The 21706-nt window shown below is 38.1% G+C and overlaps 1 protein-coding gene across 1 annotated transcript in view; it reads right to left on the reverse strand.

Annotated features, from left to right (window-relative positions):
* Nucleotides 1-21706, reverse strand: part of fng (Fringe glycosyltransferase) — an 81452-nt gene that overhangs the window by 21550 nt on the left and 38196 nt on the right. Inside the window, exon 5 of the mRNA XM_083134946.1 lies at nt 7123-7270. Within this exon, the coding sequence (XP_082991072.1) occupies nt 7123-7270 (148 nt within the window). The remainder of the gene's footprint in view (nt 1-7122; nt 7271-21706) is intronic.

The following is a 21706-nucleotide window of genomic DNA, read 5'->3' on the forward strand; positions in this document are numbered from 1 at the left end:
TATGTACACAACAGCTGTGCGAGGTTGAGTATTCTTACGAAGCGCGATACCGAGCCACGATACGCGATTCCCAAGATTGGTACGATGAGGTAAACCTCGTCAACACAAAGGAAAAGTCGGCAATTAGTTTTTAATTCTCGTCCAAGTCTTTGTTCGAATCCTATGAAATTACATAGCGCTCTCTTATGCCACGGAGGATTCAGCTTTGGACTAGGAATGAAAATATTGTAACTTAACAACTTATATTAGAATTCCAGTTATGAAACTTTCCTTTGCAAGTTATTTTGTTTAAAATAGTGGTCCAGAACATTAAATCTGCACATCTGTAATGGTGAAGCGTTGCGCTGCATTTCACATTAGAAAACTTGACATTCTATCTTAAAATCAGCCATTTCAAAACGTAAAGTGGAAAAAAAAAAAGCAGTGGAATTTTCGTAATTACGGAAGACAAATAAACTGACATATCAACATATAAGCATTTCTGTGCTATATTTTAAGTTTTCACTTTGTGCTCTTAATAATGGGACACTTCCGTTAGAGTTTTTGGGGGTTAGTACACACTAGGGATGGCCAAACGGATCCGGATCCAAAAGTTACGGATCCGAGTCCGAAAGTTTCGGATCTGGATCCGGATCCGAAAGTTCCGGAACCGAGAGTTTCGTATCTCAATCCCATTATAATATTACCACACCTTAAAAGGTATTATGATCTTCGATTACAAAGAAATTTTTCATTAGTTAGTCCTACAAGAATTTTTTTCAAGTGTTGTTCCTAAAATACTTTGCTACGCATCGGCTAACACACTCGTGCACAAACATAATCTTGCTTGTTTAACATAAAATGTCAGAGGTGATTTTGTTTTGGTTTGGTTTGATTTGGTGTTTTAAGTCCACTTTATGCGCAGTAAGGCTAATCGGGACTGGACCTACAGTTTAAAATGGGATCCAGAGGTGATTTTGTAAATGCCATCGAAACGAATACTATGTATTCATTCGAATGTATTGGAAATGAAAACACACATAAATGTGAGACATTCCATTCCAGGATGAAACCTTTAACACATATAACAAGATAGAAATGTTATACAAAAATTATACAATTGTTCTACAGTTACAATTTTACAAATTAAAATAAAAGAATATATGCAGTGTTATATAATTACAAAGTGTAAGACCAACAAGGGAGGTTATCTAAGTGTCCCCCTCTGATTTCCATGAAACTTGGCAGGTGTATAGTGGGGCTCAATGGAAGAAATACGTGTTTTTTTGTTTCAGCTAAAAAAACAGTTTTAGGGGGCAAAACCACCTCAAATGTCAAGATGAGGACAAATTTAAGTGAGTATCTGACCCCTGTGTCCCCCTCCGATTTCCATGATACTTGGCAGGTGTGTGTATAAACGGGCCCAAAGGAAGAAATACGTGTTTTTTTGTTTTGGCTAAAAAACTGTTTTAGGGGGCAACCCCCCTCAAATGTCAATATGAGGACAAATTTAAGTGGGCATTTGACCTATGTGTCCCCCTCCGATTTCCATGAAACTTGGCAGATTTATAGAGGGGCCCAAAGGAAGAAATACATGTTTTTTTGTTTCAGTTAAAAATTGTTTTAGGGCCAAATCCCCTCAAATGTCAAGATGAGGACAAATTGAAGTAAGGATCTGACCCCTGTGTCCCCCTCCGATTTTCATGAAACTTCGCAGGTGTATAGAGGGGCCCAAAGGAAGAAATACGTGTTTTTTTGTTTCGGCTAAAAAACTGTTTTCGGGGGCAAAACCCGCCTCAAATGTCAAGATGAGGACAAATTGACGTGGGGATCGTCTGACCCCTGTGTCCCCCTCCGATTTCCATGAAATTTGGCAGGTGTATAGAGAGGCCCTATGCCCTCTGTTTCTTCCTATGACATATTTACGTGGATTCGGGGTCAGATCCCCACTTCAATTTCTCCTCATCTTGACATTTGAGGGGGGAGGGCCTCTATACACCTGCCAAGTTTCATGGAAATCGGAGGGGGAGACTTAGACCTCCCTTGTAAGTGTATTAATTAATTACAAATCACGCACGCGCGCACGCACACTATATATATATGTGTGTATGTATGTACATTACATATATATGTATATTAGCAGGTAACAATATGTTATAAGCACATTCTTACTTTCCAAAGAAGCGCATGTGGGATGGCAAAACGGATCCGGATCCGAAAATTCCGGAACCGGATCCAAAAGTACCGGATGCATTCCCATTCCCTTTTTACGTCATCAGATCGTATGAATTTTGGGCAAACACGCAGACGACCCGACCTCATATTAATTCGAATACTCTTGAATTTAGCTGAATTTATCAGAAACGATTAAGTGTCAAGATTGCTTCATTAAGGTTCGATCACATTCTACAGGAGCTCATTCACTGGCTGCCATAATTATCGTTTTAAGGCACCATGCACGCTGATGTAGAGAAATGATGGTGTGGAGATGTATTTTGCAAAGCTTTACAGTAGTGTTGTTACAAAATTTTGTTGGATCGATACAAGAGTGGAGGAAATAGTACCATGTCACCAGTGGCGTGCCCAAGGGCGGGTACGTGGGGGTCATAAACTCCTCCTTCGGCTCAATATTCCTAAAAAAAACCGTCAAAATCAAGAAAAACTGGCAAAATGAAGACTGACTACTAAAAAATAGTATACGTAACCTCCCCTTTGGTGGGTATGGCAGTTTAGTATGTTGTAGCTACACTATAAACGCCTAATACGGTTCTTAAAAAATATTTATTTTGTAACGGATTAAGAGTTGTCCCTCACCCCCCAATCTTTTCGACAGTATCAATGTTTACCTCAACTAAATTTGACTGCATATATGTATAACTACTTTCATTTAGAGGAAAGGATTAAGACGAACTTCCCTATTTTCCCAAGAAAAACATTTACAATAATTATAAACTCTTTTTTAAATTAAAAGAATGTCGCGAGAATTTGCTGTTGTCATATCGGATCTTGTTAGAATATGTGACACTTTCACGACGCGTGCACATGCACACAGTAACATAAATAGTTCCTGCAGGCTCATTGTTTTCCGAGACTACGAATTCTTGATCTCACCGGAATTATTCTCACTGAAAACAATACGCTGTTTGCTTTCTACTCAGTCGTATACCTCGATACAAGCAGTCTATTGTCTATTTCTGAAAGCAAATCTTTCCTTTTCGTCTACAAGATGTTATTTCTTTCAACAATACAATTAGTTACATTGTTATATTAGCCTATTTAATATCCAATAGTCTGATAAGTTTCATAAGGATGCTTATTCTGGTGATATTTTACACCATTCTTTACAATTTATACTTTAAGTACAGGGTAACACGTATCAGTGTTTGGAAGTAACTAGTTACAAGTAAGAGTTACATTTTTTGAGAAAATGTAACAGTAACTAGTTACTTTTAAAAGTGAGTAACTGTAACTGAGTTACTATTTTACGATAGAAGTAACGTTTTAACAGTTACTTTGCGACACTTAAATTGCTATGTAAGTGTAATAAATTATTGGCGATTTTGGACTCAAAGTGAGCCGGAATTTAGTTTCTGCTGTGATATAAAAACCCATTCTTTGAGACATCAATTCTTGCAAACAATAGATGAAGAGGAAAAGAGAAAGTTGTTGTACTAAATGTATCTCCTGGCGATGGTCAGTCGGTAGGCTCCAGCCAGGTGCCAGGAAATTCAAGGTTTATCATATGCTTCATCTTTCGTTTGGTAGACCTGAATTTCAAAGCGATGTACACGCCTTCGAAGAGGGGTGGATTCACCAGAAGCGAGAAGATAAGCCTCTAGGAGGAGAATTCCTTCCTATTGCTGACAGTTTGCAGTTGTCAGTTGTGTGCTGTGAAGCGTCTCTTGTTTCTGTAGTTTGTTCCTCAGTGCCCTTATAACTTCCCCCTTCTGTAAGCAGCATTCGATAGTTTTTTCTTTGTTATAATATCGGATTAAGCTTAAAAGGGACGTACTGCAATATTTCAGTGATTTTACGAAATAATTCAACGATACTGGTAGTATGAACGAAATTGAAGAAGACGAGAGCTAGCAAATGCGCATATGAATGGAAAACAATGTAATTGTTTCCACGTGATTTCATTTATCTCAGTTCCTGATGATTTAAAAATGGAAGGAAAAATATTTCCGGTTAGAATTCGCTTATTTATGATTATTCAGCATTTCTGGACATTTTGAAAAAAGTAATATTAAATGCTATTCTTTTATGATTTATATGAGAACCCATTTCTTGCAATAACAGATACGACAGATCTCACAATTATTATTGATACAACAGTGTATTACAACACTCAAGTGGCAAACGAAAGAATCAGGAAGACCCTAACGATCATTCTCGCTTGTTTATGTAATAGTCTCAGAGAGAACTGAAGGGGTCTAAAATGCCATTTTCACCTTCATTGATAACGCACAATTATAGGCTAAATTATAATTTTTATCATTTTCTGGTTCATAAACACTTGAAACTGTACAACAAATTTATTTCTCTCTGACACGCCCTTTATTCGAAACACAACTCTATACGCATGGGCGTCGCCAGAAATTTTCCTAGGGGGGGGGGTCGAATCGAAGATGTCGAGGACACACCCCTCCCCTCAAAAATATTGTGATACAGACCAGTGGCAGGCAGAAGTTTGTCAAGGGGGGGGGGGGTCATTTTTACAATTATTGCATTATCGGTATTTGAAATTATGATTATTATTATTACATATTAGTAGTAGTATAAGCACCATTTCTAGTCTGTGCTTCAGAACGTGTGAAAGTTACAAATTAACAGTTTCAGTGTTGCAAATTATGAAAGTTTCGTACCAAATTCGATATCTCAAGACCATTTTTAAACAATGACGCAAAATGAGGTGAAATAAAGTACTTCGTTTATAAATAGCCATAAATTTAAAAAAAAGACGATGGAAATTTCTGTGGGGGGGTCGACCAACCGGTTCGACCCCCCTGCCGACGCCCATGTCTGTACGTGAGTGATATCTCTCTCTCTCTTTCTATACAGTTTCTAGAATCCCCACACTCCAATGGACATTCCTTAAGAACAACAATGATAAGAAATACAAATGTTTAAGTCGCAGTAGCTCAGGTCAACCTCCGTGGCGGAGTGGTTAGCACAACGCACTATATGTCAGGAGTCCCGGATTGTAGTTCGTTTCGGACATGGATGTTTGTGTTTGTTCCAATGAGAATACAGAAAACAGAAAATTGACATACGTGAAAACTGAGAAAATGTTAATAACGGGGGATACTACCGCATAGGGGTATTCCTTAAAAAAAAAAAAAAAAAAAAAGTCGTTTGGGTGCCTGACTACCAGGGACGGCGCCAGGGGGGCGCGAGGGGGTGCTTGCACAGATGGACTAATGAAGGATTGAATTTACAGATTTAAAGTAAACTGAACTATAGACAGGTGTCTGCAAGGAAAGTCATAGCCTTTTGATTAGAAGGCGCCAACAAACTTCGTCATTAGAGATTCTAAATAATGTCACCCAAGTAGTGAGGAAATATTTTAGAGCAGCTATGACCAAAGTCGTATAGGTCCAGCAGAGAAAATTAATTACATTTGTACTCCGGCATCAAGTGTAATTAAATAATGAAAAAAAAATAGTTCATTTGAAAATGTATGTAAACTCGAGCTCGTAAAAGTAATTTTACGGGCATGCGGGACAGTTTCCACGGGGCTCTTCCAAAGCTCTCCCCAACCCCTCCCCGTGGCAGTGTTGCCAAATTAGCTCTCTTGGAGCCAGATCTGGTCTTTTAAGTGCACTCATTTGGCTGTGAACTGAGGTGCCTGCCCCCTTGCCCCACTATGATGCCATCACTGGTTCCGGCCCACATAGACTAACTTTGGCCATGATTATACATTTTTCTGCCGTGACGTGATATTGTTATATTGGCTGCGTCGCTCCACCCCTCTCTTATATCCCCCAGCTACTTCCTTATAGCGCAGTGTTCACGTGAAATTGACATAATATTGTTATCAGGGAATCCTTTATTTTCGATTTCATACGAGCATCGATGGATTATTGAGATGGGTGAAGCCGCCGAGATGGTGAAAACTAATTGTCATCAATTTAGAGTTAACGGTAATAACAGCGCCCCACCCCCTTGACAACTAACATTACCCTAGGAAGCACTTTATCCAGCCTTCGTAAATCTAGCTCCTTGAAAGTCAGTTTTAACTCCCTTTAAGGTGAAATTTAGCTCTTTTATGCGCATCAGGTTTGGTAACACTGCTAGGATGACCATAGGAGGCAAGGAGAAATGCATTGGGTTTATGGGAGTATTATTTGATTTGTTATCTTAGGAATATCAAACTTCCGATGGAATAGGAAAATATATCAACGGGAAGAAGGCAGTTTGAAGATTCATTTCATCAGCGGAAAAGTCGAAACTTCCATTTGATTAGCCGTAACTTGATGTCGAAGTTGATTCCCCATAAGGAATACATGGGATTCCGAAAATTCTTATTCATCATATTTTTTTAAACATAGTGTCCAGCATAATAATCAACATAAAACAAACTCTTCCACTTGCAACATGGAAAGAAATTCATACTCTTTGATAAACTCAAGGTTTTTTTTAGTAGCCGTCACCATTCGGGCGATATTTAAATAAATGCACAATTGGTGCGTAACTGTAACTCCTCCCCTTAACACAAATAAAGCATTAAAGAATTATTTAAAATCTGACTAAATACAGGAAATGTACGTTACTTTTATGTACAAAACATATTCTCTACCTATATATTGCTCAAGATAATATTTGGGCAACGTTAAAAAGGATAAACACGATAGCCAGGACTCGAACACAGACCTTTCGAAGACGAGATCATGAGTCAAACATTCAACGCATTCGGCCACCGACGTAGCAATATTTTTACCTAAAACAACAGATAAGTAAGCGAGGGAATGTGAGAACAAATAGTAAATATGGATGGGGAATGATAAGTACGTATAGAATGTGGTAATGCAAATTTCCCCCATGTACAGAATTTTCACATGAGACTACACTGAATTTGAAATTTTCCACTTTGAAGGGAAAATCTCTCCCATCTCCACACCGCATCCTATCTTATGTACTCACCGATATGTTATCTCGGTTTAGAATCTCCAAAGGTGCTCTTATGCTAGGCTTTCCGAGGTAGAAGTCCTCCTGAGGATTGAAGTTCTTCAAAAGCTGAACTAGACGAGGCACATTGACGTAATTATCGTCATCGAAGTGGCAGAACCACCTGAAAGTACAAATACTCACATTAGACATTACTATTCAATACGGTAAGTTTTATCGGATGGAAAATATAATCAGTTCAAAAGCTACTGGAAGAGAAAGAGCAGAGTTGAAAACTATGATGCCAACCCACTGAATTATCCTATATAGGGATTTGTGACGGTATGTTGATAGTGTGCATATAGTAGTATTAGTTTGTAAGAGTAAATCTTTGACATACGCATATTACATGCACGAACGTCACTTGAACTGTTTGAATTTCACTCTTCTCCTATGGAGTTGTTTTGGCATGTCTTACAATTACATTATAATCTAAAGACATTATATACTGTATACGACATTGTTCAGGTTAACCATCTGAATCCTTTTTTAATGGCGAAAGATGTAAAGAGAGGCCATAGCTGAATTGCTAGCGCTCTTGCCGTTGATGCGAGCGGTCTCGGGTTCGATCTCCGGTGGTAGGTGTAAAATTTAAGAGTTGAACCAGCATCATGGGATTCCACTCGGGAGCTGCTTGGAATCGATGGCAGCGGATTCTCGACTTTCAGCCAGAAAACAGCGGCGCTGGGATTCGAGACGTCACTAAACAAAAATATCTTCGGCAGGTCTTGGCCCTCCAAAGTTGTTACGCCACAGAGTTTAGAATTTAGGACAAAATTAATGCATTTGTAACACGAAAAAGTTTTTTTTTTTTTAACCAAGTAGACAAAATAAACGTCTTGCTGTCATTATCTCGATTACCCATCTATAAACTGACATTATTCCAAATAGGTAATGTTCATAATTAGTTATTACAGTGCATTACAGTGACATGACCACTAGCGTACGCAGGATATGTATTTCGGAGGTGGCTGGAATTGTAAAGATAGTTATTACATAGCTGCGTTCTAGGAGCTGGAGGAAACACGATGAAATATTTCGTAATATCCATTATTAGCCTTCGTTTGAAAAGTTGTTCAAAGACAAAAATGGTAAACAGGGGCCATTTGTATGGGGAGTTTGCATTTTTTCACTTTGGCTTTCCTCGAATTCTTTGTTGGTTCATTTGAGAATCTTGATTTTTTTCCAAATTTCTGGAGGGGCTGTAGTCTCATCAGCTCCCTCCTGCGTATACCAGTGCAGTGCACATATGTCCCTATAAAAAAGGTAATTTAGTTTTGTTCAATCTTCCTCGACACTAGTGTGACTTTATTTTAGTTTTCCAGCAATGAACACAAAACAAACATTGACAAAAAAAAAATTACCAAGTTGGTTACCATTTCACGTTCTCGTTGTTTATTTTTTCGTTCATCCTGCTTGCAAAGTATTAGGGACCATCAGCGACATCTAGTGTTTAATCATAATATCTTTGGGAAAATCTAGGAAACAACTGGAGTTACACTTTCGATACATGAAAACTTATTACACAAAACTTTTGCCACAAGGAAAAAACCGGAATAGTACACTTCCCTGATCATTGAACTCTGAAAGCCTTCAGCAATTTCGATTTTGAAACAAGCGGCCACTGCTACATTACCTCACCCTTGGGATAAGGAAATGGAACAAAAACAGATGTCATGGAATATGAGCACGCAACCTGGCTGGGCGAAATTTAAATTTAACCAGAAGGCGACCCAACAGCTGAGAGGAAACATCACCTTGTGGAAAACCGTTATGAAACACCAGAAAAACATAAAACACGGAACCACGGGACTTGAAATGCCCTAGGACATGCTAAAAAGGGCTCTAAAAACATAACGTAGTTACTTCAAATACTACCGTGAACCTATATCAATGCGAAGTCCATCACTGTAATTTTAAACTGTTATCAGTATAAGATTTACTCAATTTAATGATATGAGGCAAACTAACTTTTCCATGAATGACAAATTACTAAGATAATAATAATAAATATACATTCAGTTGTAATTAAAAAAGAAGCTTATGGTTGTTCATTTGGAAATCACGTATATAACGGTCTTGTTAGCAAGGGGGTTGGCAGTAGGCAATAGCGGGGCCGCATGTCCAGGGGGGTGCACAAAAATGAGACGCTATAGGGTTCCTTGATATTGTGATAATAACACAACAAAACAACATGCCAAGTTCTTTCACTTGCGTATTTCATGAAAGAATGTAAATGGAAGAAGTTCATCATCATAACAAAGTTTTCAGAGGTCAGTGCTCGAATAGAAACAATTGTTCCTGGAAGAAACGAATGCAAACATTTTGAATGACAACTGAAAGTCAAGTGGAGGGATGGATATTGACGGTTGAAATCAACATCCTTGTTTCGCAGTTCGCGGCTAGTGTGGCTACTGTAATGTCTCTGGTAATGTAGTGTCAATTTCTTTTCCTTTGGTGTGTGTGAGGTTAGTGTTTAGTGTTGTGTGGCGAAATGCATAGTGCAAGTGCAAGTGGAGCTTATAAACCAAAACGAAATTTAACGAATAGTTGCTAATCAGATGTGTCTATATCTTCAAGTTTACAGGTGCTCAGACCATGCGATTAGTGGAAGTGAAGTATCATGATAAAAATGTTAATAATAGTAATAATAATAAAAATAATAATAACAATAACAATATCGGCAGGGCCCAAGGAATAGCCTAGGGGACAAAATTTTATAAATCCTCCCCCTGCTTGTCAGTCTATGGTTACCGATAAGTCAACATTGCGGATAGCAAAATGATGAACAAGAAATTTACGTGAATTTTGGCGACAATCCATTAGTTTTCCCTTGTTTTAAGGGAATGGAATTGTACTCAGGCTGGAAGAGAGGGTGTATACTCTACTTGGTGGCGCTATTGTTTCAATTCTTGAACTGTACATAGGGGAAAAGGGATCCAATGAGCATAGATATGGATAATAATTTTCCCACTATTAATCTCTGCCGTTGGCTGTAGCAGTATGTTTGAGCTATACTTGAAAATGTGACATACATATTGCACAAAGCCTAAACATCTACGGATATTGATTTACATTTTATGAATTCTAAACAACTTTACATTATTGTATCAATGTGCATAATCGATTCTTAAAAACTGACAACACTTTATGAACAGGTAGAATTGCACGCACTTACCATTGCCCTCAAAAGTTCCACGCTTTGCCAAGGGAACGACACAACGGTACATCATTTCACTAACAATAGGCAAAAAAGATCGCAGGAGATACACATGATGGGTTAAGAGGGACTGATGTGTGCATTGTTAACAAACGATAAGTCGCACACAAATTGTTAGTTTTTTTCCACAATACCATTAAACCATAATACTCGCACCAAGGCTTATAGTACAGTATCACCATTGTTACTGACGCCGTGGAGGCTCATAATTGATGCTGCATTGTTGGAAAAAAAAGGCACACGTGAAGTATGCTGGGAACATCATACGCAAGCAAAGTAATAAAAATTTCATGCCTCAATATAATGACGGAAGTCTCTACCAAAAAGAATCATGTGCGACACATGTACTGTTAACTGAAGAAATCCATGTGTAGAATGCCTAATGGTGCAGTGGTAGCGTCGTTGCCTTGTAATCAAGGAATCCCGGGCTCGATACCCGGTGGAGGCACAAGTGGTTCGGACCCCACTTTAAACTATAGGTCCAGTCCCGATTAGCCTTACTGTGCATAAAGTGGACTTAAAACACCAAATCAACCAATCATATGTAGGATGCAACTGCAGCGAAAGATGTGCAGAAAAGTTAAAGCCTCGTTTGCCGCACCAGTTCGTAATCGCCTTGTGCTTCAAGGGTATACAGAGTTTGAATTTTTCGCATTGAGCTATAAAGCGCTTACACAGTTTGGATTTGTTATGTCCTTAGTTATACCAGGTTGCGAAATGGATATCATTGCACGCTACGAATCCAAGTGATCTAAGTTCGAATAAGGGATGGACATTTCATTGGGTTTGGTTTCTTCGTCTATTTCATCAATTCACAATTTATCTTCACCGCCGCGATTAACCTAAAGAGGTAGAAAGGGAACACGTAATACAAACACAACCAGTGATGAATTGTAGGGAGCAGGAGAAGGGAACGCTTAAAACTGGAAATTGATTGCCAGGAGAAAATTAAAATTTTCGTACAAGATTTTGAATTTCAAAACCAACCCATAACACAATGCAGTAACTATTATACGGGCACTGATAGTTACAATCTCAGATCCACTTCAAACAGCGAACCCATCACCGGGTTGACTCTAGTCCAGTGTTCCGCAACCTTTTTTTACTCACGGCACACCCCAGATGGGCCTAGACTCAACACGGCACACCAAAATGTCTGTCTCCTCAAAATCATATGAATCTTAATATAATTATGAAATATTATGTCGTTATGTAATCAATTATTATTATTATGATTGTTATTATTATTATTATTATTATAAAACATGAATAGACTTATGCATTTATTAAAAATTTATTAACTTTAATTCACTGTAGAAAATACACATTTCTAATACGAATTTTAAAGTAAATAACTCTACTCATACCTTCAATGTGATACTTGAGCCTGCTTAGCTGCACACAGACAGCTGATTCGTGGCGGAATCGTTGACAAAGCAAGCCTCATTTCTTCATCGATGGATTTGAGTCTCTTTGATGTTTTAATTGCAGTCAACGTCGAGAAGCCCAGTTCACACAAATAAGTAGTTGAAAATGGTAATAACACATCAACTGCCATCTCGGAGATAGCCGGGTATTCACTGCTTATTGACAACGAAAATGTATCCAAAGGCACTTCGAAAATTTTTAATTTAAATGTTCTGTCTGTTTTCAAATCTGCCAGTTCCTCTTGTAAGCGTACATTTTTCGGAAGATATTTCAAATCCATACTGAATAGATGACAGCTGTGATAGAACTGAACTGAAATACTGTAATTGTTGTCTGACAATGTGTGGGTCCTTCGGCGAAGGAAAAGAGCAATAAAGTTTAAGAAGCGTCGACAAACAGGCACAAAACAGCCAGCCGTACACAAAGGATGCAGTGTTACACACAAAGAACTCCCTTGAATAGCTCTATTGTAAATATGATTGGTGCGGGCCGCTAAAATTCTTACGCAGCTTTCTACGCGGTGAACACAAAGCTTGCCGCCTGTAACCCATAAAACCGGCCCAATATTACAGGCAAGAATACATATAAGATGAGCAAACTATAACAATATTGAGTAAATAAATTACATTTAATTTCTATGAAAATATAACAGTTATCAGCAAGAATAAACAAGCACCTTCTTACTTAAAATCGACAATTAATTTCTTACAATATTACAATACTAGGTAAAAGTTCGCGTCACACCTTTCACCTTGTGACGGCACACTAGTGTGCCGCGGCACACCGGTTGCGGAACACTGCTCTAGTCCACCCTCCTGCATGCGCCAATAAATGTTTTTAACATGATGTTGAATCCTTTAGTATTACAGTGGAAGCAAAGAGAAAGAATCGAGAGGAGTTAAATATAAAGAAGAGATACAGATGAGACAAATAAAGAAAGCGAAGACACATAGATAAAGAAACGAATAAATGAAATAAAGAAAGAAAATAGACTAGGAAGGGACATAGACAAAGCAAAGAAAACGAAGAAAATGAAAAGATAAAGAAAGAGAATACCGAGAAGGAAATAAATATGAAGAAAAGAGTGAAGACTGAGAAAAGAAATAACGAGATAAAGACAAAAAGAGATATGAGGAAAATAGGGACTACAAAGATATATAAAAACGAAAAGAGACAGAGAAAGAAATATAACGAAGGAGGGAGAGAAAGAAATATAACGAAGGAGGGAAAGAGATAAATAAATAGAATGCAGAGGGAGAGAAAGAGAGATACAAAGGGTAGAGAGAGAAAAGACGACAGAGAAGTTAAAATAAGGGATAATACAGAGAGGGGAAAGAAAGATAAAAAGGGGAAAGAGAGACGACAGAGGAAAAAGGAAAGCAAGAAAAGTAAAGGAAAAATACACGAGAGTGAAAGGGAAAGATACGAAGGAAAAAGGAGATAATCTCATAAACAATAATCCACCGGAACGAAATTCTCTAACGACACAACTCCGGAGGAAACACGGTTTTGCTTGGCCCTCCTTGCAAAAAAATCCTGCGCACAGTGAGTGAAGAAACTTCTTTAGCAGATGGTTGATAAGGTGTAACTTGATCAGAACGAAGCGTACTCAGGTTATTAGCGTATCTAGTTTCAGTGGCACACGCCAGTACAAATACGCCTTTATTCGTGACAATCTGAGTGGATATTTTGGGAGCTCTCCTATTCAACGTTGCTACACCATATTCTGAAGTTGTGAAACGGAGAACCTTGTATTACAGCGGTTCTCAACCTTCTTAGACTGGCCCGGTATATTCAGTTTCTTTCAGTACACCAACATTTTTCTCCTAAATACCTTTCTAGTTTATTAAACAAAAAAATTATATGCATTAATTAATATATATTTTTGAAATTAAATATTCATAAATAACATATGGCATCATGATGAAGAGTAATAGTTCGACTATGTCTAGGCTTGTTGACAAATAACAAATGGCGCGAAAGTCATCATCCTATTTGAACTGACCTTTATTTTGACATCTTGTTGTTTATATCAGTAGTGTTTTGTCAGTTAAATAGAAGATACTTACAAAATTTATTGTGTGCGAAAATGAATAAGCATACCCCACATACAGCCCGCGAAACATTAGCTCTTTTGCGTGACACTTTTCCGGGCAGAGTAGTATCCCGTTTTGGTGATTTGCCATGGCCGACCAGGTCCCCCGATTTGCGCGCGCCAGATTTTTTCCTTTGGGGATTTGAAAACATTTCCCCGCAGATTCTTTCCAACACCACCAACGCAATAAAAAGAGCCAAAATTTGCATCAATTCGAATGGTAATCATTTATTGGATGTTATCTTTAAACATTGAGGACATAAAACTTACAAGTATCAATAAAAGTTTAACAAAAAAAACCTACTTTGTTTAATTTAAAACTCAAGCTATAGGCCAAGAAAATCAGGTGATGACTTTTGCGCCACCTTCTATAAAACTGTTTAAATTAGTAGTCAAACAACGTGATCTAATGAAATTATTTATGTAGTTTCCGCAAGACAAATTCATTAAATTAATTTGGTAAGCACTGGTTTTCATTGGCATGTTGCATTTTGAACGCCCAAAAGTTCCAATTAATGAGAATATTTGCACTATAAACTGTACGTCAATGAAAATTGCTGCGCAAACTAAAATAACAAATTTCACAAGCTCCCGTGGCACCGTATAATTAATACCAGGGCTCGGTACGTGGCCGCAGTCCGGCAGTTGAGAAACACTTACCTTATGGGACAAGATAAGAACCGAACTATTAAATAGAAAAAAGATTGTCTCTCAGAAATCATGGTTTTGTTTACATCAATTTCACTCTCACAGAATAGTTATAGAGCATTCTTTTGTAGAAAACTAACAGAATTCTACCCCAAGAAATGTGGATACGTGCAACAAGATAGGAGGAGGGGAGTCAACTACCCTACACCTCCTCTCGACACAGACCACAGAGGTCGAACCAAATCATCAAATACTACCTTTCAGTTGAGACGGTTGACGTATATATATGTTCCCTGTCTGGAAAAAAAAATCCCAAAGAATGTGGTCCTTCATTAGTTTCCTTCTGACGCGAGATTTGGAAGAGATGACAAGACGGACGGGTTTTTTTGTCCTGCCAAGTGACGCTTCCGATTCCCCAGCCATCTGCAGCCAAGAGCCGAAAAGAAACTTACACCACTGACTGATGCATTGACAGGGACGTCTGTACGTGCGAAGCGGATAGATACGTATTACCTCGAGCTATCAGTGACGGTGCATGACCGGCTTGGTATTCTCATCATCCAATACCTTGCTTTTTTATCCTTCATCATCGAACACCCTGTAGCGTTCTTCGCCCTTTTTCTAATCACCATTTTTTCTTTTACTTCGAATTTCAATACCGTATTTCTTCGAATCCAAGGGACACCTGTTTTTTTCGAGTTTTGGATGTTGAAAATTTAGGTGCGTCTTGGATTCAAGTATATATGTGTAATACCACGGTATTAGTGTAATATAGAATGGAATATTTGCCAATTTAATTAATCAAGTTTTATCCTCGACCCTTTACCAAAATACCGGTATTGATAAATTTTGTTGGGTTACAACCATCAACAACTATCAACATTTCACAAGGAGTCAGTCTAGTTTCAGAAGTGAAGTACAAAGGGGGGAAAAGTAAGAAGGTTTATTATTGTGGTATTTGCAGTAAAGAGATAGTCGGTCAGTCAGCTGTGTAAAGTATAATACACATGAAACGGATATTAAAACTAAAAAACAGCATCATCAATCACATCATGCAGCATTTAAACGTAACGTTATTTTTGTTATGTCGAAGAATTTGAAAACCGCATAGCTGGTGAACAATTTACTGTAAGTGGGATGTCTATTGGAGGTTGGAAATTTAGAAATATTTTTTTGTCTCAACAGCTGAAGCAATAAATAAGGTGCGCCTTGTATTCAATGGAGTCTTGGATTCGAAGAAATACGGTAAATTTGGGGCGTGGACTTGACATGTATGACTAAAAAGAATTTAATAAAAACAATACCGTTGAGTTCAAAAACATTCACATATTAGCAACAGCGTAAGTGCAACAATAACGTTCTCTTGAAAATCAAGACCTCGTTTCTACAGATACAATCGTGTGCCTTCTGCAGTATTCTATTCCAACGTCTACCTTTCGTTTACTACAGATCTTATGTTGTTGTGGTCCTCCAGGACAGAAAACGATCACAGCCTTTACCACAAACAAAAAGAACCGGCAAGGTTCAAGAAATATGGAGTCATCTCAAAATTAAAATTCAGAATAAAACTAGAAACAACTGTCGTTCTGGTCCATCTTCTGCCAGTCAGGGCTCTGCAGAATGTTTCGTTCCTCCCTTCTTGATATTTGGCAGGAAAAATGAGACGAGGTAAGGGGGAACAAGCTTCGCGCTATGAAGCCCACCATGGCACATGGCGTTCCTCTTACTACCTTTTCTCCAGTCGGGAAGAAGTCATTTTAACACGACTTCTGATTGGACACAGTCGTCTCAATTTCTTGCAAGGGCTGAACCCTCCAATGTGTCGCGTATGCAATGTTGTTTTAAGTGTTCGACATATTCTTATCAAATGCACCATATTTACTTTCCTCAGGCAAACTTTTAATCATTCCAACTGTTTATCATCCACGTTGGGAGATGATGACAAGTGTTTTAACAGCTTTTTTTTTTTTAGCTTTTCGAGAGCTGCAGGCCTCTCACACTGCTTTTGAAGAAGTTTTTAGTCTCGCTTTTAATTTTTAATGTGTTGTGCATGTCCCTTTTCAACCTTACACTTTTAACCTTTTTTTAAGGGACTCTTTACATCCCTTTTTACATTTAAGTAAGGGTTTTAGATAATATAATTTTTTCCTCGTATACCTTGAAGGGTGTAAAATGTTCATGTGTGCCGACGCGGCCACAAATTTTAAGTCGCTCATTCATTCATTTGATCCGTTCCTAGATCTTTAATCATTCTGAAATTCAATTGCTCTGTTTTTCAACAGTCCAGGCAGTGAAATCTTGTTTTGGTTGTAATATTGTCGGGTGAAATGATGTTCAGGTTTCAATCTGTTATGCCCCGCTAGACTAAGTTCTGTTGTTGTTCTGTGCCGCTTATCACGCATGGGTCCATGCCATAGTACCAGTGGGCAGCACTTTTAAGAGGAAGATATATCCATCCCTTCCTAATCTGAAATAGGTTCTGCTATTTGAAGTGAGTTCAAGAGCACCAAATATCTAAGGGGAAACTGGTTTTAAAAAAGGCGGCTTTTACGATAGAAGACACTTGACTCGTCAGTTATCATTTTATCAGCAATTTATGTGCACTGGGTGAAATAATGATATTCACTGTTACTAGAAGATCCAATAAAATAATGAAGGGAGTAATAAGAACGACTTAAAAGAACAAAATGATGAAAAATCTAACATCTAAGTGATGACAAAGATGACACAGACAGACTTACCAAGTTCGAACTACGTATCTCCTTAATCCGTACACTAAGGATCTCTTTTCTCTCTCTCTCTCTCTCTCTCTCTCTCTCTCTCTGTGTTTGTGTGTGTGTTTCCTTTTCAGTTTCGAACTTATAGTGAGGCAGAGGAGGCAAGGTTCGTACGTCATTTGAAAAATAATGAAAAGTCCTATACCTTGGGTATTGCATCGAGTGATTAAGGCACATGGGGGTAAGGTTTTGTACATTCTCGATATCGGCCATGATCAGTACTCCACTCTGGCTGCCCTACACACTGGATTGATCCAAGGTAGACATTGATTAAAAGCTGGGCGAGTCCCACGGGCGTCTTATGCTAACACTGTCAGGAAACACATCCACCCCGGAAATCGAACAAAGACGCAAGACAAAAGAGAGAGAGAGAGAGAAGCAGAGAAGGAAATTTATAAAGAGAGAGATGATAAGAGAGAGAGAGAGAGAGAGAGAGAGAGAGAGAAAGAAGCAGAGAAGGAAATTTATAAAGAGAGAGATGAGAATAGAGAAAGTCTCCTGCATGGGAGTCATACAACCTACAGACCGGATCATAGAGATGAATAATTGTGGTACTCTTTCATCAGAATCTGTCATCCCATCCTCACAGTTAACCCAGTTGCAGAAATAAGACAAACGTAAAATCCCAATCACGTGGTGGTCGAGTGTACACGTGCTACGCATTTCTGCGCGTTGATACGTCGTCGTCTGAATTATAAGCACGCATTACGCGAGATCTTTTTTTCTTGAAGCTAGAGTTGTCCATCGAACCTGCTGAACGAGGTTTCTATATCAGCAAAAAAGTTGAATAGATCCTCCACTTTATCCCAATCGTGCTCTCGCTTACGTGACCCAAAGCTCAATAGGAAGATACCAGAAGATAAATATATAGCAGAGTCCCGCCTTCTGTTCAATGCCCTCTCGACCAGTTTCTGGAGTAAAGCCAAACAATTAGGGCCGTGTATAAGAAGGGGTAAGCAGATCAAAATAGGACGATCGGAATATCAGATCTAGCATTTGAGATTCGGATATTGGTTCCAGTACTGGAATATCAAACACAGGATTTAGGATTGGAATATCACAACCAGAATTTGGGATTGGGATTGAGGATTGGAATATCACACCCAAGATTTGGGATTCGGAACGAGGATTGGAATATCACATCCAGGATTCGAGATTTGGAACTCTGATTTGAACACGCTTTCCTAGAAACTACTTCCGCCGGTTTAGTAAACATATTGGACCAATTATGTAATAGTTATGCAATTATATAAACGAGAGTTAAGAACTGAGTGTTTGGAAGAGTTCTGAAAATGAATTAAGGAGATGGATTCTGCAATCCCTTATTACTTTACCGATATTTGTTTCGATACCTTATGTTGTGCGTGTCAGCATTTGTTGTCTTTTTAGTTCCTAATACTTGTGGAGAAGAAAAGTTTAAAACTACAATGAGATACTTCATACAATAATTAATCTGATTTTTCTGAAAAGAATAATATATGGAAGTTCACAATTTAATAATTTGTATACTTAAATTTTTTTTAAAAAAAATACCAGGGTCTAAAAAAAATGAATGAAAGAACGCAACAGGTAAGAGAACTACGGCGCATGATATTAATAGCTGCTTTCGAACCTTTAAGAAAAATATTTGAAAGTTTAACTGTCATCTGTTTCATAACAACAATAATAACTATTAAAATGTTACTAAACAGCTGAATCAATTTCATTCTTGATCTATGCACACGGCGGTCTTTATACCAACCAAATTTAACGATTTCACGCTCGTGTAATATATTGGAGGAATGGATGTAAAATTTTGATATTTTTCAAATAAATTATCTCGGTAACCACTCGAACACGAAGATAAGGACTAATTCCAAAGTTTAGAAATTTCAAAGAGAGAAATTCTATCGTGCGAGTATACTTTTAGGTGCCAAGAAAATATACCAAATTGCAAACAGTTTCGTTGCCTGGCCGTGACATTATCAAACCAGCCCCTCTCCCTTTTCAATTCGTTCATCCTCTTAGTTTTCGGAACAGTATTTATTCATACTAGAAACAGAAATGTGACGGTATAGCGGGAAGTGTGTGTGTCCGGGAGAGAGGGGTGAAACGCACTCCTTCATCCTCCATGTTGACGTAACTGAAGTTGTAGCCACTTGGAAAGTGCTTACTGTCATTACCAGAAGGGTAGCCAGACCGTGTAATATTTTCGTAATGAGATCCTGTCGCCCGAAACTAGCTTTCCTTGTAAACCTTAGCCAGCAAACTCGTTTATCAAGTTCGTGTGTAGGCATTAAAAATAAATATTGAAAAAAAAATAAGAAGAAGAAGCGAGAAACGAGATAGGAGAGGAGTAAAAACTAGTCTGGCGAACTGAGAAGACGGGTTCCTAATACGGAGCCAAGCAGCAGCAAGGCATGAAGTAGAAAAAAATAACATTATAGCTCTGGTAGAGAGAGTGTAGGATAAGTATGCTTTCAAAGTACGTGACTAACGGCGTAGCATCACATATGGGTGGTTAGCTTCGGAAAATAATACACTTTTTTTCTTTTACGGTCCACATAGCAATTAGACTAGCCGCACCTGCACAAACACAACTTGACTGGGCGTGGTCTCTCAACTTGGCAAAATTGTATATATAGACCTTGTAGAATATTTCTAAGAGTGCATTAAATGTGGTAACGTTGATAACATTTGCAGAATGTTTTTGAGAAAACCGTATAAGTGTCTCGCATAAATATATTTTCTTTAAAAAAACAACAACATAATTTACATTTTCAGAAAAACGACTGTATCAAAATCATGAGCAATAAAAATGGATATTTGGAACCCCTCTGCAAGAATCTCGCGAATAAATATGTAGCATTTCACGATGGATTTTGTTAAATCGAAACTGCTCAAATATTTCGGACACGTGAAGAGAAGCAAGGGTTTGGCTAGAATTTTCCATCTGGGGGTGTACGTTTATATTTAGGGGTGCAAGGGTAAATTTAGAGCCAAAATGACCATAAATTGGGGGAATTTGGGGGTGTTTGGATTAATCACTGGCTATAAGACAGACTGCCAAAGAAAGTACTATGGACTAGATTCCGCCAGGAAATAGAAAGAGAAGACGATAAAAGAAATACATGTGGAGGGGGTGTCCCGACAGAACGTACCAGCGACCAAACTCACCACTAGGGTTTTCGCGACGAAACGTACCACTCAGATAAAAGCTTGAACATGTCAAGACATTCCAATACGGTGCGCTATCTGCCACCCGTTTGTGGAGTCCCGAATGATGCTCAGTTAGATGTGAAGAAGCGAATGCAAGAGGCGAAGAAAAGGGTTCGAGAGGAAGACACGCCAATTACCAAGATTTACAACGATACTCTAGGCAACCTACACGACAAAAATGAGGTTAGGTTAGGTTAGGTTAGAAACTGACATAACTAACTAAAGATTGAAAAAAAGACGAAAAAGAAAAAAATGTGGACGACAACTTAGCCACAGCTGATTTTAAACACGCCAAAATAGCTATATATACATTATATAGTAATTTTGCCAGTCCAAACCCTGGATACAGTGTGATGGAAATCAGCAAAACTAGAGAAAATCGTAATTTCGGTAAATGATTTTTGTTGCCGTCCCATCAAGTGGTACGTTTTGTCACATCGCAAATATTTTAAGACTCATTACAAGACTCTTCGCATGTAGCCGGTCAGGTGGTAGGTACGTTTTGTTGGTGGTACGTTCGGTCGCTATATCGTGGAGGGGATTGGATGAGAGAGAAAGGACTTAAAAGATGGACTCGCAATGTTAACCAAGGTAGGACCTGTTGTTTTTATTCTTTAGGTTAAAAGTAAACCGAACAAATCTGCGAAAATATACATAGCATTTCAACATACAATACGATGTTAAGGATAATACAAGGCTGACATTTTATTCGATAGTTACTTTCAACTACCTTCGCCTTCGGCTTATACGGAAGTCGCATTTCCAGATAAAATTGATTCCTATCAGGACCGCTGGATCTTTGGCAAAGTTGTTTTCGAAAAAACTGATATGATATTTCCAAATTCTGAAAAATTGCATATGTTTAGAATTCTTTCCAGGGGGCTCAAGTGAAGCTTTGTGGTTTGATTTTTCTGTTGTCTAGATTTCTGCGATCGAAAACATGTTTGTAGTGCCCTTAAACCATCATAAATATCTAAACAGATGTAATTTTTCGGAATTAATATCAAAGTGGTTTTTAAAAAGGATATGAATTTAAAAAAACGCCGCAGTTGTTTCTTGCAGCACGCGTTGATTAACAAAACCTCAAGACTCTCGTTTAAAATAAATGAACACTTGCTTATACATAACTAACCTTGTTTTCACATTGACTTCCATCAACACACAATCCCTATAATTTAAAAAAAAAAAAACTAA

This window comes from Lepisma saccharinum, chromosome 14, assembly GCF_977018435.1.
Source record: "Lepisma saccharinum chromosome 14, izLepSacc3.1, whole genome shotgun sequence".
Lineage (NCBI taxonomy): Eukaryota > Metazoa > Arthropoda > Insecta > Zygentoma > Lepismatidae > Lepisma > Lepisma saccharinum.